The sequence below is a fragment of the Paramisgurnus dabryanus genome, chromosome 9, assembly GCF_030506205.2.
Source record: "Paramisgurnus dabryanus chromosome 9, PD_genome_1.1, whole genome shotgun sequence".
NCBI classification, from domain to species: domain Eukaryota; kingdom Metazoa; phylum Chordata; class Actinopteri; order Cypriniformes; family Cobitidae; genus Paramisgurnus; species Paramisgurnus dabryanus.
Window position 1 is genome coordinate 11,208,254 of NC_133345.1, and position 17,206 is coordinate 11,225,459.

The 17,206-nt window shown below is 37.3% G+C and overlaps 1 protein-coding gene across 2 annotated transcripts in view; it reads left to right on the plus strand.

Moving 5' to 3' along the window:
- The window catches only part of LOC135769762 (rho guanine nucleotide exchange factor 26-like), a 39,972-nt gene that overhangs the window by 2,027 nt on the left and 20,739 nt on the right, over positions 1-17,206 (plus strand). The window contains exons 3-11 of one of the 2 annotated variants that reach the window (XM_073815704.1): positions 660-711; positions 938-1,083; positions 3,364-3,420; positions 3,884-4,044; positions 10,092-10,244; positions 10,719-10,848; positions 13,275-13,349; positions 13,458-13,547; positions 16,735-16,889. In XM_073815704.1, coding sequence (XP_073671805.1) covers positions 660-711; positions 938-1,083; positions 3,364-3,420; positions 3,884-4,044; positions 10,092-10,244; positions 10,719-10,848; positions 13,275-13,349; positions 13,458-13,547; positions 16,735-16,889 — 1,019 coding nt within the window. The remainder of the gene's footprint in view (positions 1-659; positions 712-937; positions 1,084-3,363; positions 3,421-3,883; positions 4,045-10,091; positions 10,245-10,718; positions 10,849-13,274; positions 13,350-13,457; positions 13,548-16,734; positions 16,890-17,206) is intronic. The other variant, XM_065282965.2, reaches the window with a different exon arrangement.

Genomic DNA, 17,206 nt, shown 5'->3' on the forward strand with positions numbered 1-17,206 from the left:
GTCTGTAACCATTCACAAATATCACTGCCCTCAAATTAACCGTGTCAGGCACAAAGGTCATCTTTAGGGTCAAAGGTTGCATGCAAATAACAATAGACTCCCATTACTTTAGTCTATCCTTCAGAATCTGACAGGTCAGTGTTAACAATCACAGCACAGAGAGTTAGTGGACCTAACAGCCCAATAAAGGCACCAATTCATTCCTATTATAAAGAAAGGAAAACAGGGAAGACTAACTCTAACCCTTTAGACACTGATGTGTGACGTACTTGGCCCACAAAGTTCCCGTGTGAAATCAATGTCACCTATCTTGTGTGTCATTGTTTTTATTTGTAATTAGATTTGGAAACAGTTTAATGCATTTCTCTACCAATAAGAGTTTAGTACCCTCAGTCTAGTTTAACACATTTTACCATTTTCAAATCCATATCACATAATTACTCAGATTACTCCTTACAGTCTGTGTTATAAAGATAAACACATTCTGTGTCATTTTGGGTATAACTATTACCATGCTTTATTCTTTACAGAAGTGTCAGAATTATCACACTAATGAACTAATTCAGCAGTTTTTGTCTTTCTTTTTTTAATGAGGACTCATGTTTCCTAAAAATCCTATTTGTAAAATCCAACTAATCAGTCACCTGTGCTTCCGGCAGAGTGCAGAGAGGAAGAAAGGCCTGCCGAGACAGCGGACATTTGACAGTGGGGGTAAGCATCGGTCAGCCAGCAGACTTGTCTATGTGCTGTTTACGTATAGCTGAGACTATAGGTGAACATCCTCCATTTCTGTGTGCTCTGCACTTAACTTTGCTTTGATCTTTCATGAATGTTAATTCTTATGACAAAGTCTGGTTTAGACGGGCCACTCACTGTAGGTAATCATTTTAAAAATAAATACCGTTTTTACAGTCTCATAATGTTTCTTTTCTTTCAGAGGATGAAGTTCTATACCAGAACTACCAAGAGAAAGCCCTACACAATGATTCAGATGAGGATGCAGAGCCCAAAGAGCCCCAGCCAGATAATGGCATTGTGGTCCAGTTCAGACCCATACGGACCTCCTGGAGTCAACTCAGTGTGGTGAGGAACCGTGGAAACAGATAAACACACAAGGGCTTGGCTTTAACATTGTTGAGTTTTGATGGACATCTACGTTTGTATGGTTGACACAACTGGTTGTTTGTTTATGAGCTCCAAGACAAATACTCTGCTGTTGCAGTGTTTGGGAATGCTGGTACAAGAATGTTGTCCAGCCCTGTTGTGCTGGGTGTCCCAGCCTGTCTCGCATGCAGAGAGAGAAAGCAGGTGGGCTTTATCCGAACGTGGGAGGGAAGGAGAAAAAGAGTGGGCTGGGAGAAGCTAGGCTGCTGGGACATGGTCAGGCAAGGCGCCAATACCAGAGAATTCTTCTTCATGGAAAAATGAGGAAAATGTAGATGGATGAAGCAGTGTGCTGACTCCTGTCATGGAATTGCGTAATCAAGTCCGGAAGGCTATAATGCAATTTTGAATATACAGTATGCATATTATTATTTACTAATATTTGGGAATGTTGAAGCAGGAATGTGCTGATGCAGATTAAAAGAGAAGCAATCTATATTAATGAACAAACAGCCACCAGTGTGTGCATGTGCGTGCGTGTGAGAGTGAGAGAGAGAGAGAGAGATGGGAGTAGTGGAAGCACATCTAAAGAGAAAACATCTAAGTGATAATCAGGGACACTAAAAGAAAAAGACATAAAAAAGATGTTGTGTGAAAGGAGGAAGGGAAAGAATATAACAACCTCAAAGTAGATGATTTCGGGTAAGGTGGTTTACTTTGTGATTTTGCAGAAGGATGTGGACTTTTTATCAAGGCAGTAAAGGCGCGTTCATTTGTGAACAAAAAATCAATGGAAGTCAGGTGAATACAATCAATTGAAGAATTGAATTTTGATGGGTGACAGCCTTGACCATCATTATGGTACTATTAGACAAAACCACCTAAAAATCTAAAATGTTACTAATGTATAATAAATATTAAAATTTAATATTCTGACATACCAGAGCAGACAATCATACAGTATATAATGTTTTAGCCTTTGAAAAGTTATTATCTATGACTTTTGTATTTATAAAATTACAGGTGTTACTGGAAAAACTCAAGGTGGATTTGCTGGATTCCTTGGTTATGTACAAATAACAATAACTAGATCATTTCATCATAAATGCATCGTAATGTAACATTCGATTTATCTACTACCCTTAGCCAAACATGTTTCATGAAATGCTTTCATCACAACTCGGTGCTGACTTTGCATTTTAGTTGTACGGTATGTGGTTTCTCAAAAGCGTTTCGATTCTCTCAAAACAGGGAGAGGTGTTTAGAGACAATATTTGCATGTTATGTAACATTATCTCTTTCCAGTCAGTTCTTATTTGGCATTTCTGGCAGCTTTTGCACAAAATCCAGTTTCAGGTCTGAACATTTCTGGGTGGAGTTACTGGTTTGTCTCTTACTTATTTTGCGTCCTTCACAGTTGCACTTTAAACTCAAAATGAAATTCTAGAAAACATCTTAACTGTATATTTCTGTAGTTTCTGTAATCTGCATCAGAAGGTTATGGATGTATAATAAATGAAATTAAATCAAGAACCTTTCTTTACCATGCAAACTTCTGGTCTGGTCATCTAAACCAGTTTTTAGGGCCCAGCCTGATTTCCTCTGTGTATACAGTGTGATAGGTATGTTTGATATAAAAGGACCCAAGAAGGTTTTGCTTGAGTGTAGATTTACTTTTCTTTGGCCCGTACGCTACTGTGCCTTCACTTTCTTGTTTTTGTGACCTGGGTAAGAATTGTTAGAATGTGCCTCAGGTGTCTGCAGTCTCCCCGGAGGAAGCATGATAAGGTTAATTAGATTTGGTGAATTGAGCAGACGCAAGTTACAAGTACAGTTGCTAAGATTTGTTTGGTTAGCATCACGCCCTTATGCTGCACAAACTCGCACACACGCACAAGACCATGTGTATATTTATTTGGTAGTTCCAATCATACCGATGATATTTTCAGAAACCACAAACCATACATCTTGATTCAAAGAGCTGTGCACACGCACTTGTATATACAACTTAACATTCTTCTCTATGAATGGGTCTGTTTAGGGGAGTTCATTATTGAAAGAGTGGTAGACTGGTGGTGAAAACGTGAATCAGTTCGGTTTATTATTTATTTATTTAATAGTTTGTCTGATGCAGTGTTTGCTTAACACACAGCAGGACCACATCATGTATACATAGACAAATCAAAGTGTGTCTTGCTGTCTTATAAACACTTAGTTTCTTTTCAAAATAATGAGATGCTTATCCTCAATTTGTCCCAGGTTAAAAAAAGTGGATTGTGTGAGAAGTTAAGTCAAGAAGAAAGAAAGAAACAAGAGGTAACGTTCCACATGTCAACCTTCACCTTTTCTTTTTTTCTAACTGGTTTTCTTTTTCTGCCAGTGTTTTTCTTGTTCTTATGCTTCATCATTCAATAAACTGTATATTTGCCTGTGTGTCTACATATCTAGTAAGAGGAACTTGTTATAGTTGGATTTGTGCAAAGCATTTTTCAAAACCAATTATTTAGACATTATGGATGGGAAAACTTTCTTGCATAGATAAATGAGTTTGATCTGAGGAATTTTAGTAACCATTTGGATCTCAAATTCTCAATGTCTTTTAGATTAGTCAGATATGTTTGGCATGTTAATCAGCTCCTTTTAACTGCCACCTGATATTATCCTGCTTTTTGTCAAAATACAGATCTCTTAGAAATGAGCTGCATAATATCTGAATTGATTTAAGTGTAGTCACCAGTGTGCATTTCTTAAGGTAAAATTCATGGTTTCTCTTCTGCAGGCCATATTTGAGGTCATCTCATCAGAGCACAGTTACTTGCACAGTCTGGAGATCCTCGTCCGTCTCTTCAAGAACTCAAATGAGCTTAGGGGGACCATTAACAAAACGGACCATCACCATCTCTTCTCCAACATAGCAGACGTCTGTGAGTCAAGCAAAAAGTAAGAGCTCTTTGCTGAATAAAACCTTGCACCTGAGATACATTTTGCAAGAAGCAGATAAATGAGTAGCTTTTACATTTGTACAGCAAGCTGTCGGCTCATCAGATGCAATCTACTGTAAGGGAACTGATTAACTACAGTATGCCACTCCCTGTTTGCCTGTTGAAATCACTGTTAGATTGACGGGTTGTCCTAAGAAGACACCCTATTTAATACCCTAATAAAGTTTAGACTAAATTGGTTTCTCAGTTTGAAATCAGAGAACTTGGTCGAGCTGTCTTGTTCGGGCATGCAAGGTTACTTGATCTTTCATGGGAATGTTTTTTTTTTTGGACAAAAATTGGAGATTGTCAGTGCTTGTTGAATATGTGAGGTGATTTATTAACTGTATGTTTTCCTGAAATTGATTACTGTGTTTAATAAAAAAAAATATAGAGTAGCATGTTCTCAAACAGTTGCCTAGCAGTTTAAGGTACAGATTTTAACGTTTTTGTGTTAAGTTTGAGAACTTGGGTTTAGTGCTGCAACAAATAATCGATACAAATCGATTATGACATTCGTTGTTAGCAGATTTCATTATCGATTAGTTGGTCTGTGACTTCTCCCACACCACCGTCGGCCAACATGCACACGCGTCAGGTGCTGTTTCTTCATACAGCGCGAGCTGCCTGCTCAAAATCAGTCACGTTTTGTTCATACAATGCAAGCTGTGCACTCAAAGGCAGATGCTGTTTCTTCATACAGTGCAAGCGAGTTGTGCGCTTATAATTAAAGTCAGGTGCTGTTTCTTAATACAAGCAAGCTCACTTTTACTTTAAGAAATCACACTTCTACACATGAATACCCTAGTTTAAGTAAATATTTATATTTTATCTGATTAGTTGATTAATCGATTATGAAAATAATCGTTAGTTGCAGCCCTACTTGGGTTTGTTATCCTTGTTGCAGCCCTACTTGGGTTTGTTATCCTTTTTTTCCCCACTTCCCAAGAGAAAATAGACTGCAGGGTTTCCCGCAGGAAATTTGTTAGTCAAGGTGGTAGGGTTGGGCGGGTGGTTGGGTCCAAGGGTGTGGCAATCAAAAATATTAAAAATATTTTAATATAGTAAATAAATAAAATATTTATTTTTAAAACACTCAAATAAAACTTAATTTTAAAGAAACTATGACATAAAATGAGCACATACGTACTAGATTATTAATGAATTTTAATGTTTTTAGCAGATACCTCTAATGGGAATAGCTGCGTTATAAAGTGATAAAAACCCAAAACATAAGTCCACTTACAGTTCTCACGGACACGTGTTTTATCAACTGGCTAGTTATCCTCCAGACAGTGACGGTCCGGACCACGTCTTTCTCATTTCGGCCATGTGGCGCGCGTCCCCGCATGCGGTGTGATGCGCGTACACGCTATTCTCCGAAATGAACATGACGGCTTTTTGTGCAGCGAATATTTTTATTTGCTATGGCTCTGGTACAGGACATCGCCTTTTTACACAACCAGAATTGGAACAGTGTATGTTCAGATAACTTATATTGTGTATGCATGCATGCTTTATGTGCTTCCCGTCTTTGCTGTCTATGCTACATCCCGACACCCACATCTGCCCATCCTCGTGAACACATCTTCTGTTGTGCATGGAGCTGTAATGCCCTGCAGACAGGAATTGCCACTGCTGACCTATGAGAGAAGCACAGGGCTGTATTTTAGGAATACAACAAATGATTTTACTTTCTCAGATACTCTGAGAAACAGCACAATCCAGTTAGAGACTGTTAGCCAAATTTATGAGTATCCAAGCTAACACTGGGATATTTATGCACATATCTAATAAGTCAGTAAAGCTGATAACTTTGAAAGCTGTGTTTAGTGTTTTCCAGCATATCTGTAGAAAAAACACTGGACCGTCATGCGGCCAAGTGCTGCTGTCTTTCACAGTGCAAGTGATGTCATGTTATATGTGTGTGGGCTTTTTAGGAAGCAAATTTTTTTGAACAGATAAAGCTTGCCCACATGCACAAGCATTGGTTTTTATGGGTTAGCTTTAATCATCCAGCTGTATGTATATGGGTTAGAGAGATGTCTTCTGTACTTCCTCTGCACTGTAACATCTCCCTCCTGTAAACATGCAGAGCTCTGATGAGCCCAGGTCTGCTTGTCTTCATGAATGTCCATCAGAGCTGTTCACTTCTGTGACCAGTGTACATTTATACCTGATGATCAAAGTCTAGTAGTCTAGAATGATAGATAAAGCACTCAAATTTTCCACTGATTTTATTAAATATTCACTAGCGATAGACATGGGAGTGGTGTCATAAACTGGAGCTTTAGGCAAAATTGAAGAGAAGGATGGTGAGGGGGTCAGGCTCATTTGTATGGACTTTCCTGCATTCTCATACATTTAAAGACGTCTGGCAGTGAGCACCGCTCTAGTAAAACATAATGAACTCCTTGGGTAACTGCATTCAACACACAGTCTGGTTATTAAACCTTGGCTCTCTTATTAAACCTGTGTTGTGTCTGAAAAGGGGCTGTGTGAACGTTATTCTGTAAGTCGCATTTCACAGCCAATTATGGAAAGACTACAGTAGGCCTATAGATGGTTTCATCGGACGCACGTGATACACGTCTGGATCCGAACCTTACTTCCGGTTTCGTTTTTTTAATGGTCTGACTAGTTGCTAAACTGATCTCTTGAACAAATGCCTCGTCGAAAATAACAAATGTTTTGGTTTCCTAGGTAATCTATGTGTTGTTTTGTTTGCTTGTTATATAAATAAACTATGTTTAAAGAATTTGTTGTTATTTATTATTAGCGGAGTTTACCGGAAGTTACGTGCGGACCGCGACAGCGGCGTGTTTATGTTGTTACCGCTGAAACGGTCTATATTGTAGCATACATTGACTGGTACTACTTATAAAAATGATTAGACCTTTATGTTGTGATGTTTCCATAGGGCTGTAAATTAAATTAAATGTTATTTTTAATCCAACAATTTCAGAACACAGCAACTTTTCAGCTTAATTTCTGTAGGTGATATGTGAAGTGAGGAAGAAATCTTGATATCTGATGTATCTTTTAGTACATCAGACTCTTATATTCAAAAGTTCATGCAAAATTCTTATCATTTTTCATGGCATGACTCCTTTAACCTGATTCTGGGTGTGCCTTTTAAGGAATGGAAACACTGTTCAGTCATTAATGCCAGCTGCAAAAACCAACAGTATTCTAACTATTGTACCACAGGATTATGGAGTCAAGACACATATAACCAAACACATATGGGTATGTGTATGCATATGTTAACTGTCATAATAGTGACTGGGAGATTGTATTTTTATGAACACACCTACATGTACTGTAATAAGCATAAGTAGCATTAGATAAAATACAAAATTTAATCCAAACAGACCCACAGTTCATTAGTAACAGGGACGGTCCCACTGGAGCAACTTGAGGTTAAGAAGGCACTTAAACTCCAGGCAAATTTTTCCTCAGCAACTTTCTTGGATAGAATTAGTGAACTGTATTTAAAATGTTTTATATGTGAAGAGCTCAAATGCAAAACCCTGACAAGTGCATCGACATGTTTTCTTATAAATGAGCATTTTTATCAGGCTCTTAATGGATTCTGCTAACAAACTGGTATTTTTAAATGACCTGAGGCCGGGATTAAGCAAATTTGAAGCAATACGCGTCGAGAGCATTTGATATATTTTATCATCATCTCATTTTTTAAGGAGATGGCATTTAACGGAATAAAGTTCAGCATTAAGTGATAATTTTAAATGAAATTAGATTTAAAAAATTATGTCTATTGAGTACATGCTCTGTATAGTTGAATGTTATAGTGAGTTTAATCGAGCCCAGTTAGCACATTTTACATTAGGAGGGCTGTGGACTATATCCAGGGCATATCACAATAAAAAGGTTGTGATGCAATATGTTGCGGCACATTGTGATATGTGAAGTGGGGCGATATAGTGGGATATTTCCTCTTTTAGGAATATAATAGGATATAATTTTATGAATGCTGTCATTGACAAAACACCACCATAGCAAAACAATTTGTTGCATGCCCTTATGTTAGTACTTCCTGTCAATGTTTAAGTTCAAAGATAGGAAGCATGTTATCTATTAGTCGGGATGTAAACTCCAAATGAAACAACTGCCATGAATCTTTTATGATTAATATATATATATATATATATATATATATATATCGCATTTTTGAGAATCGCTTTAGTATTGCCAAACTAAATATTATGATACTCACATATATCAGTATTTTCTTACATCATTTTCGTAACAATGTCCTTCCTTCCTCCATGTTTTCTTGTAAACAATGAATGGATGTATGTTCTTTTGAATTACTGGTATAGCCAGATATTTTATTTCTCAAGAACCACACACTCACTCCAGTAAATATATCGCTTACGGTCGAAAAAGGAAATTTCTGTCTTTCCCAGGTATGACCTTGTTTAGGTTGAAAGTGGAATTATTCCCTGCAAACCACAGGAAGACATTGTGACATGCTGGTACTTGTTTTTGTCTGTTACTGACACAATAATGTCATCAGTCTGTCAGTTTACAAACTTCCAATATATTCAAAATTATAAGACGCAGAACTTAATTCACGGAATAACATTGTTGCGTCATTTCCAGGAAAAAACATGGGCGTTCAAATAAGATTTTGTTTTATCTACCTATCAATCTCTCGGTTGTTGACATGACATAGTCAAGACTACTGCAGTGATGTTGTTGTCTGGCAGTGTCTAATCCAGATGGTTTCCTTGAAAACATGAGGATATCGTTTCTTTGAAACCATCTGGATATAGTCCATATAATGGGACTTTCCTCTCAGATGCCTTATGAGCCCTGATCTGAAAAATGACATGATCGTTTTTATTAAACGGACACTACTGCGGCTTACGATACAGATAAACCACACACCAACATGCTGAGATACTTTATTACAAATACAGTAGCCTTGATTCTGTTCCAGAATTGTTTTTTGTTAGAGCTGCCAGCAGAGCAGGACTGCAAAACATTTCTAAAATGTCCCACTGCATTTGTCTATGTGCATATGTGTGGGTTATAAAGTATGACAGCTTGCTTGTATAAAATAGCTCAGATGCTTCTGTTGTGTTCGCTTTATTGCTGTGTTTGGTTGTTAAAGGAAGGAGTTAAGTTTCAGAGTTTGTCCTCTTGTTGGATCTGCTGATTATTGTGTGTCTGCCACATTGTACTGTAAATCATTTATCAGCCTGTTCATTTTTCACACAAAAATACACACCTTGACAAAGCAATATTACCACCTAAACTATGCTAACCTTTTTAAAAAGTAGACTTTTGTTTTTTGCAAAAACACAACTTATGCTGACTATTTTTGATGATCACCATTCATGTAAATGTATTTTTAGTTCTTCATTCCAATCCATCAATTAACTCTGGTTTCTCTGGGAAACTTGAAGGGCTACAAACACCTGTAGGAAGGGTCTGGGGTCATTGCCCTGTGTTAACAGCCTGACTGACATTACTTCTAGATTTAGCCTTTAGGTTGTGACTTTGTGTTGTATTGTAAGGTACTGGAAGCAAAGGTCACGCTGGGTTTCACCACAGATGGCTCTGAGCTGCATCCTCTAGATCATTGTATTGGGAATACCCTATATATGGGTCATAATGTGTAATGCGTGTGTGTCCTGTCAGGAGGAGCATGCGTATGTGTGATCACGTGGAAAGCATTGAGTTTTGCCATCCCCTCGTTGGTCATTTGTGGGACTGCGGGACGTCCTGTACTCTGATGTGATTGCGAGCTATGGAAAGAGGTGTTCGAACAGCTTCCGGGCTTTGTGTTGCATATTTGCATGCTTGCGCATGCATACATGTGTAATGACTAAACAGGCTGCTCCCTGCATATAACAGTCCCTGACTCGTGTCGCTGTTATGACAGGTATCTTACAAATGTTAATGTCTCACGCAATTGTTTTCTCTCCTTGTCCCTCCTTTTCTCCTCCCATCTTTCATTCCTCCCTCTTCTAGGTTCTTTAAGGAACTTGAGGATCGGCACCAGCAGAACATTGCAATCGATGACATAAGTGATATTGTAATAAGACATGCCCAGACAAACTTTGACCCCTATGTGACGTACTGCTCCAATGAAGTGTACCAGCAAAGAACTCTACAGAAACTTTTGTGAGTACAGCGACACAATCAGTTAATTTTGCTTCTATGCGATATGAACCAATTCAGTTTCATAATATTGCCCTTTTCAAAATAAATATTGTTAGTGCTTTACAACCTCCCCCCTTCCCGAAGCAGGGCTGAACATATTTTTCAAAATCTTATCATACACAAACAATTTGAACAGATGCAATTCAGCCACATGAGAACTGTAATGTGATATTGACTTTGTGTGCATATGTTATTATTTTATTGCTTTGATTAATAATACATATGCACTTTATCATTCCCTTGCCTGATATTGATCTGTGCATTCTACCTTTTAGCTTCGCACAGAACAGAGTTTCCTGGGTAGAGATCAGATTTCCTCTCTTAACTTCTCCTAGAATTTTTTTTTGCTTTGTGCACCAAAACAGTGCTTCATCTTTGTGATCACATGACATTCTACAACCAGCTGTTAGTATAACACTTTATGTATCTCTTTAGAAACAAAAGCGTGTCCTTTAAGGAGGTGCTCACGCGAATTGAAGCCCACACAGACTGCCGGAACCTTCCCATGATCTCCTTCCTCATCCTTCCCATGCAGAGAGTCACGCGGCTGCCTCTGCTGATGGATGTGAGTGCCGATAACCATTTATCTTAACCCTTGAACCCTTAGACCCAGCTTGTGAACTCTGCTTACACCCTATGAACTCTTAAGCCTGGTGTGTATTTAGTTTTTTACTTGTACTTGTACGCAGAGGTTCGATTAGGGAAAAAAAAATGCATCTCCTGGGCTACATACTTAAAGGGACGTTCCACTTAAATATCTAAATATGCTCATTTTCCAGCTCCTCTAGAGTTAAACATTTGATTCTTAACGTTTTGAAATCCATTCAGCCGATCTCCGGGTCTGGCGCTAGCACTTTTGGCATAGCTTAGCACAATCCATTGAATCTGATTAGATCATTGCGCTAAAAAATAAAAGAGTTTTGATTATTTTTCCTGACTCTTCTTTAGTTACATCATTTACTACGGTCAATGTAAAATGAAAAAGTCGCGACTTTTTAGGCAGATAAGGCTAGGAACTATACTCATCATGGCGAAATAATCAAGGACTTTGCTGTAACATGGCTGCAGCAGGCGTAGTGATATTAAGCACCGCCCCGCAAAAAAATAGTCCCCTTGGTTACTTTTTTACCCAGTCTCACAAGGTTTCGTGATATAGTCACGTATTTTTTTTATTCTTTTTTTGTGATATTATCACGAATTTCCGAGTTTTTTCATGATCGTATAACTAATTCCTGTTTTCTTGTGACTATCACGTATTGGTTACTCATCTGCTTTTTCCTATTTTTAAACCATTGTCGCTTCGGTTTAGGGTTAGATTTGGTGTTTGCATTAGAATGTCACTTTATACATTGGTTTATTCAATTTTCTTCTGATTTATTTTTTTATGTGTCGCCTGGTGTTAGGGTTAGAGTTGGGTTTGGGTAGGGATGTCATTTTATGTAAATCTAACCCCAAACCGAAGCGACAATGGTAAGTAAATAGGACAAAACAGTTGAGCAACCAATACGTGATAATCACACGAAAACAGTTATTACGAATTTGTTATACGATCACGAAAAAACACGGAAATTTGTGATAATATCATGAAAAAAGTACATGACTATATAACGAAATTTCGTGAGACTGGGCTGTTACTTTCAATAGCAGGGGACTTTATTCGGGCACTGCGTGATATCACTATGCCTCCTGCAGCCATGTTACGGCAGCAAACTCCTTGATTATTAGGCCAGAATAAGAGTGTAGTCCTAGCTATATCTTCCCAGAAAATCGCAACTTTTAATTTTTTGTCGGTCTTAGTACACAATGTAACTACAGAAGAGTCAAGTTTTAAATAGGAAAAATATCCCAACTCTTTGTTTATTTTTAGCATGATTCTAATGGTCTAATCAGATTCGATGGATTGTGCTAAGCTATGCTAAAAGTGCTAGTGCCAGACCCGGAGATCAGCTGAATGGATTCCAAAATGGTACAAATCAAATGTTTAACTTTTGAAAGCAAATTTTCAAAAAAAGTGGAATGTCCCTTTAATTCTCCTGAACACGCATGCACTCCCTACGCATACAAAGTACGTGCGTTTACAAAAATCAAGCAGTGCGTGTACAATTCTGGTGAAGAGATTTGCATCACGCACACTGTATGCTGACCCTCACGTATGCATAAAAACTTCTAGCTTAACTTTATCAACATTAGCGGCATCTCTGTGTCCATGAGTTTGATCTGGAGGACTTTCAATGTTATGTAACACAGCACATTAATCTAATTAAAGTCCCCAGCTACTCCTTGTTTTTCTTTCTCTTACGTTATACTTTCTTTTTGTATTCCCACTCCCATCTGGTATTAAAAGGTTTTTATTTCCCATCATCCTTACCTTTTACTGCATTCGATATTTCTTTTTTATTGTATTTCTGCTATTTTTGTCATATTTCAGCTAATTGTATAAGGTTTGGGTTGGTTTTGAGATCATTTTATTAAATTTCACAGTTCATTTTCTTTCCTGTATGTCTTTTCCTGTCTTAAGAGGTTTGTGTATGTAATATAATGTGAGGGAAGCCGCTCCAAAGATGACCTAGAAACATCTCTATTCTCTTTACTCACTGCTCAGGATTTCATTTTCAGTCCTTCCTGTAAATCGCTTTTCACTTTTTCATCCTCCCACCCTTCTGTCACTTTGTTAGTGGATCCCCTGAGCCTGATTGTGGGTTTCTTAGTTTAGGACAGTACAGCAGAGCTGACTGGCTCTGAGCATGAGAAAGTTTTCTCTCTCTCTCCCTTCACATGACTCGGGAACAAGTTAAACTCAAGCTCAATTTTTTTCTAAGAAAAAGTTTGAGAACACGATTAGAGAGAAAGTGTTTCAAAACGTCATTAGAAAAATAAAACATGTCTGATCAGGACACAGTCTGTTACATAGCAATGGCAGTGTACATATTGTAGCACCAAGACTTCAATAATCATTTATAATGAAACTATTTTTGGGGATTTCTTTTGTAGACCATATGCCAGAAGACGCCTAAAGACTCTCCCTATTATGAAGCCTGTAAGAAAGCTCTGCATGTTGTCAGCAAGGTGAGACATTACAGGGGAAACAGGTGAAATTACCACTTCACTTTAAGTGATGTCTGAAAGGTATTGAGGGATTTAATCACCTTATTTTTTTTTTGTGTGTGTATTCAGCTTGTGAGGAAATGTAATGAGGGTGCTCGTACCATGGAGAGAACCGAAATGATGTACACCATCAATTCCCAGCTGGAGTTTAAAATAAAGGTAAGAAGGATTGTGTTTATCTTGAATCCAATTCCAGTTCTGTAAAAAATCTATCGAACTACCTATGAATAATAAAAGCTGTGTACAAAATGTAATAAGTAAGGGATAATTTATTGGCAGCCAATGGTTATCACAGAAATAAGCCCATACAGAGTAATCAGGACCCAACGCGAAGCGTTAATTAAACTTATCATTTGTAAATATAATGTTATATATTAACTCTTTCCCGACCAGCGTTTAAAAAAGGGTTCCAACCAGCACCATCATTTTTTATGATTTTCACACAAGTTAATGCCTTCCAGAAAATGTTCTGCTTTAAATATATAAACATAATATATATATATATAAAATGAAAGAACAGACGATCTGCTTAAAAACAAAATTCATTCTCTTTTTATCACCTCTTAAATATGGGTAGGTTTCTTCAAAATACCACCATTTTTTATTAAAAAAAGCTGAAAATATTGCGTTTGTTTTTTTTGTTTTTTTTTTAAGGACTTTTGATAGAGATCAGATTCAGATTGATTATCAAAACATACACAGAGTTTTAACTGTTTGCCCTAAGGGAATACTTCCAGGTTTTATAAGTTGGGTAAGAGTGCCACCTGGTGAACAATAGCGTAAATACGGATTGCTGGAAAAACTCGTCATTGGCAGGGAAGCGTTTTCTCTTAATTAACAAGTTATTGGCGAGTTAACTTGTCTATGGTGAGGAAAGAGTTAATTTATATATTTATATATCATTTTTTGTAATAATAAACTGTTTCTGTCAAAATGATTTGCAGCATGGGTTACTGTGTCTTATTAGTTTTGAGCGGTTGTTATCTAGGAATAACAAACCTGCAAATGTAGTGACTGGCCAATCAGAATTAAGCATTGCAATGAGCCGTGTAATAAGTAAGGAATAACATACAGCTTGCTGGTTGTTATTGCAGAATAAATCCCAGGCAGAGTGATCAAGCCCTGACATGAAGTGAAGGGGTCTTGTATCACCCTGAAGGGATTTATTTCCAACAATATCTGGCTGTATGTTATCCCGTTTATTACACAGCTACTTGTCACATGTATGTACTGAAGCATTGTTATGTTATTAGCTTATTTATAACAAATACAGACCTTTTGCAAGGAAAAACTGTTTCTAAGTGGATTCAAATCAATACAAACATGCATTTGTAGATAGAAAGTAAGTTCAATATTGTTCTGATAACAAATACAATTACATGTTGTCAAAAAAGCAGCATCTCAGTAATTGCACTTAAGTGTCACACAATATAACACAATAACAGCCTGTTCTTGGCCTATTCAAGTTGCACGCAAGTAATGTCTTGCAGTTAAGTCAATAAATTACAATAGTGTTTTGTTTGTATGCTGGACTACACCAGTTGCATTGTATGTTTGTTGTTACGTGCAACAAGTGAGTATAACAATAAGAAGTGTTGTCTATTTTTATCACACTACACCCCAGTCTGTCATTAAATTTAGATTTGAATCTCACACCTCAATTTCTAAAACGATTTCTATCTACATATTACGGTACATTTATTTGCGTTATAGGGCTACCTCTTAATAGCAATGTATTGAATGTTAACAGGGTATTTTAGTCCGGCATTTAGTCCACATTGGTGAAACAATGACTTTATAAAAAGAAAATTTAGAACAATAATAAAACTGGTTCTTAATCCCTAAATCTAAAGAAAAATGTGTGCTGTTTTTTTTTGACAACACCCATAAAGCTGTAAGACAGGTTTAAAAGACTTTATGGTATCTGGCTGACAATGAGTCTCTAACACCAGCTGATGACGAGCTTTTAAAAACATCTGCAGAGAGATGCATCTTACTACGCATATAGTTTCCCACTATTATACATATTTCCTCTGCTCTTAAGTAATATCCTGCTAAACACTGTGTTCTGTTGAGCAGTCTTTGAACTTTACCACAAAGCACTTTATTGTGTTTGCACTAGCGTCCACATCACAGCAGAGATCCTACTCAAATTGACTGAGTTGTACAAATCCCAGTCACTTGAGAAGTTAATCCAGCATGCTCTCCTCAAAGACGTGCAGAGGGAAGGGATCTGGTTTGATATTGTGTGAACACAGCTATCTGCAATTTTTTCTCACAGGGATTAATACGAATTCACACTGTCATCTCTTTAATCATGCGATTAACCCTTTACATTCTTTGCAAGCGTACCTTAACCTTTATAGTGCATCGGAAGCAAGTGGGTATTTACTGTAACTGTATGTGTGCACACGTGTTTGACTCCCTTTGTAAGCGCACTGTAATGTACTGGACACTTGCACAAATGTACTCATAATTCATGGGCTTGTGTGAGTGAGGACTGTGGGAAAGTCCTGTTGGCACGTTTGGTGCTAGCAGATGTCTGGAGGCTTCTGCATAATCAGAAGACTTTGCTCTTTCCAGCTGTTAGAAGGTCAGCTGGTCTCACACCAGTCACCACGCATACATATACAGCTGAACTCAAATGTCATAATGGAATAGAGGGGCGTGCATTCTGGCAATACAATATGTGCTAAGTAATTTTAAATATTCAATATAAACGCGTGTAATAATTGAAAAGCAAATAATAGCCAATGTCCAGAATTGGGAAAAGTTATTTTAAGATTTAAAGAATGAAGATTTTGAAATTATATTTGGCCACCTTTATATACCTCATATATATGAGTATGATATGAAGTATGAGATGAGATACTGTAAAACAAAATATAATTGATAAATTAAATATATATTTAACAACAAAAATGAAGGAATGTAAGTAAATGTATTCCTTATACTGCAGTAGTTACTAAAGATGTAAGTACAGCAGCCACAAAATGACATATATGTACACCAGTCAAAGGTTTGACTGAATTTATGCGTTTTATGGTCTTGAACCTTTTAAAACTTTCTGAAAAATGTGACATTTGTTTTGTAGAGAAATGTAAATCATATCTATGTGTCATGACCTCAAGCACTCTCGGTTTACGCAATCAAAATGAACAAAAACACATCTCTCCCTCTCTGAAATGTTTTATTTGCATTTTGCTTATCAAACACTTATTTATACCACTGTAAATATTTGATCATGATGTCTATATCAGTACACGTCTTCATTTCATTAGTGTTGCATTGAAACAGTGATTCTGTTTGGCTAACATTGTCGTCTTTTACACTTCGTCTCTTGCAGCCGTTCCCACTGGTGTCGTCCTCTCGCTGGATGGTAAAGCGTGGGGAATTGACGGCTTACGTAGAGGAAAATGGGATCTTTTCCAAGAGGACGTCTCGACAGCATGTCTATTTCTTCCTCTTTAACGATGTCCTCATTGTCACAAGAAAAAAAAGGTGAGCTGGAGACCACAAATGAGTCTAAGTTGTGTTTCTGTTCTTCCCTACTGTTATTGTGCCCTAGAGGACACTACATAGTGCAGGAAATTGTTGGGATAAGGGTGTGCAGATATGGAGTTAGAGCCTGTTATGTGTGTGTGGGGTCGATGTAAGATGTGTGTTTTTGGAGGTAGTATAATGTTTACTACATTGCTAATGCTGAAAGGTGGATGGAACTAATATAATTTGTTAAAAGAATGGAATGAAAATAACCCAGTAGACAGTTTTTTGGCTTCTGTGTCAAAATAAACTAGCAGGTGATGATAACGGACTAT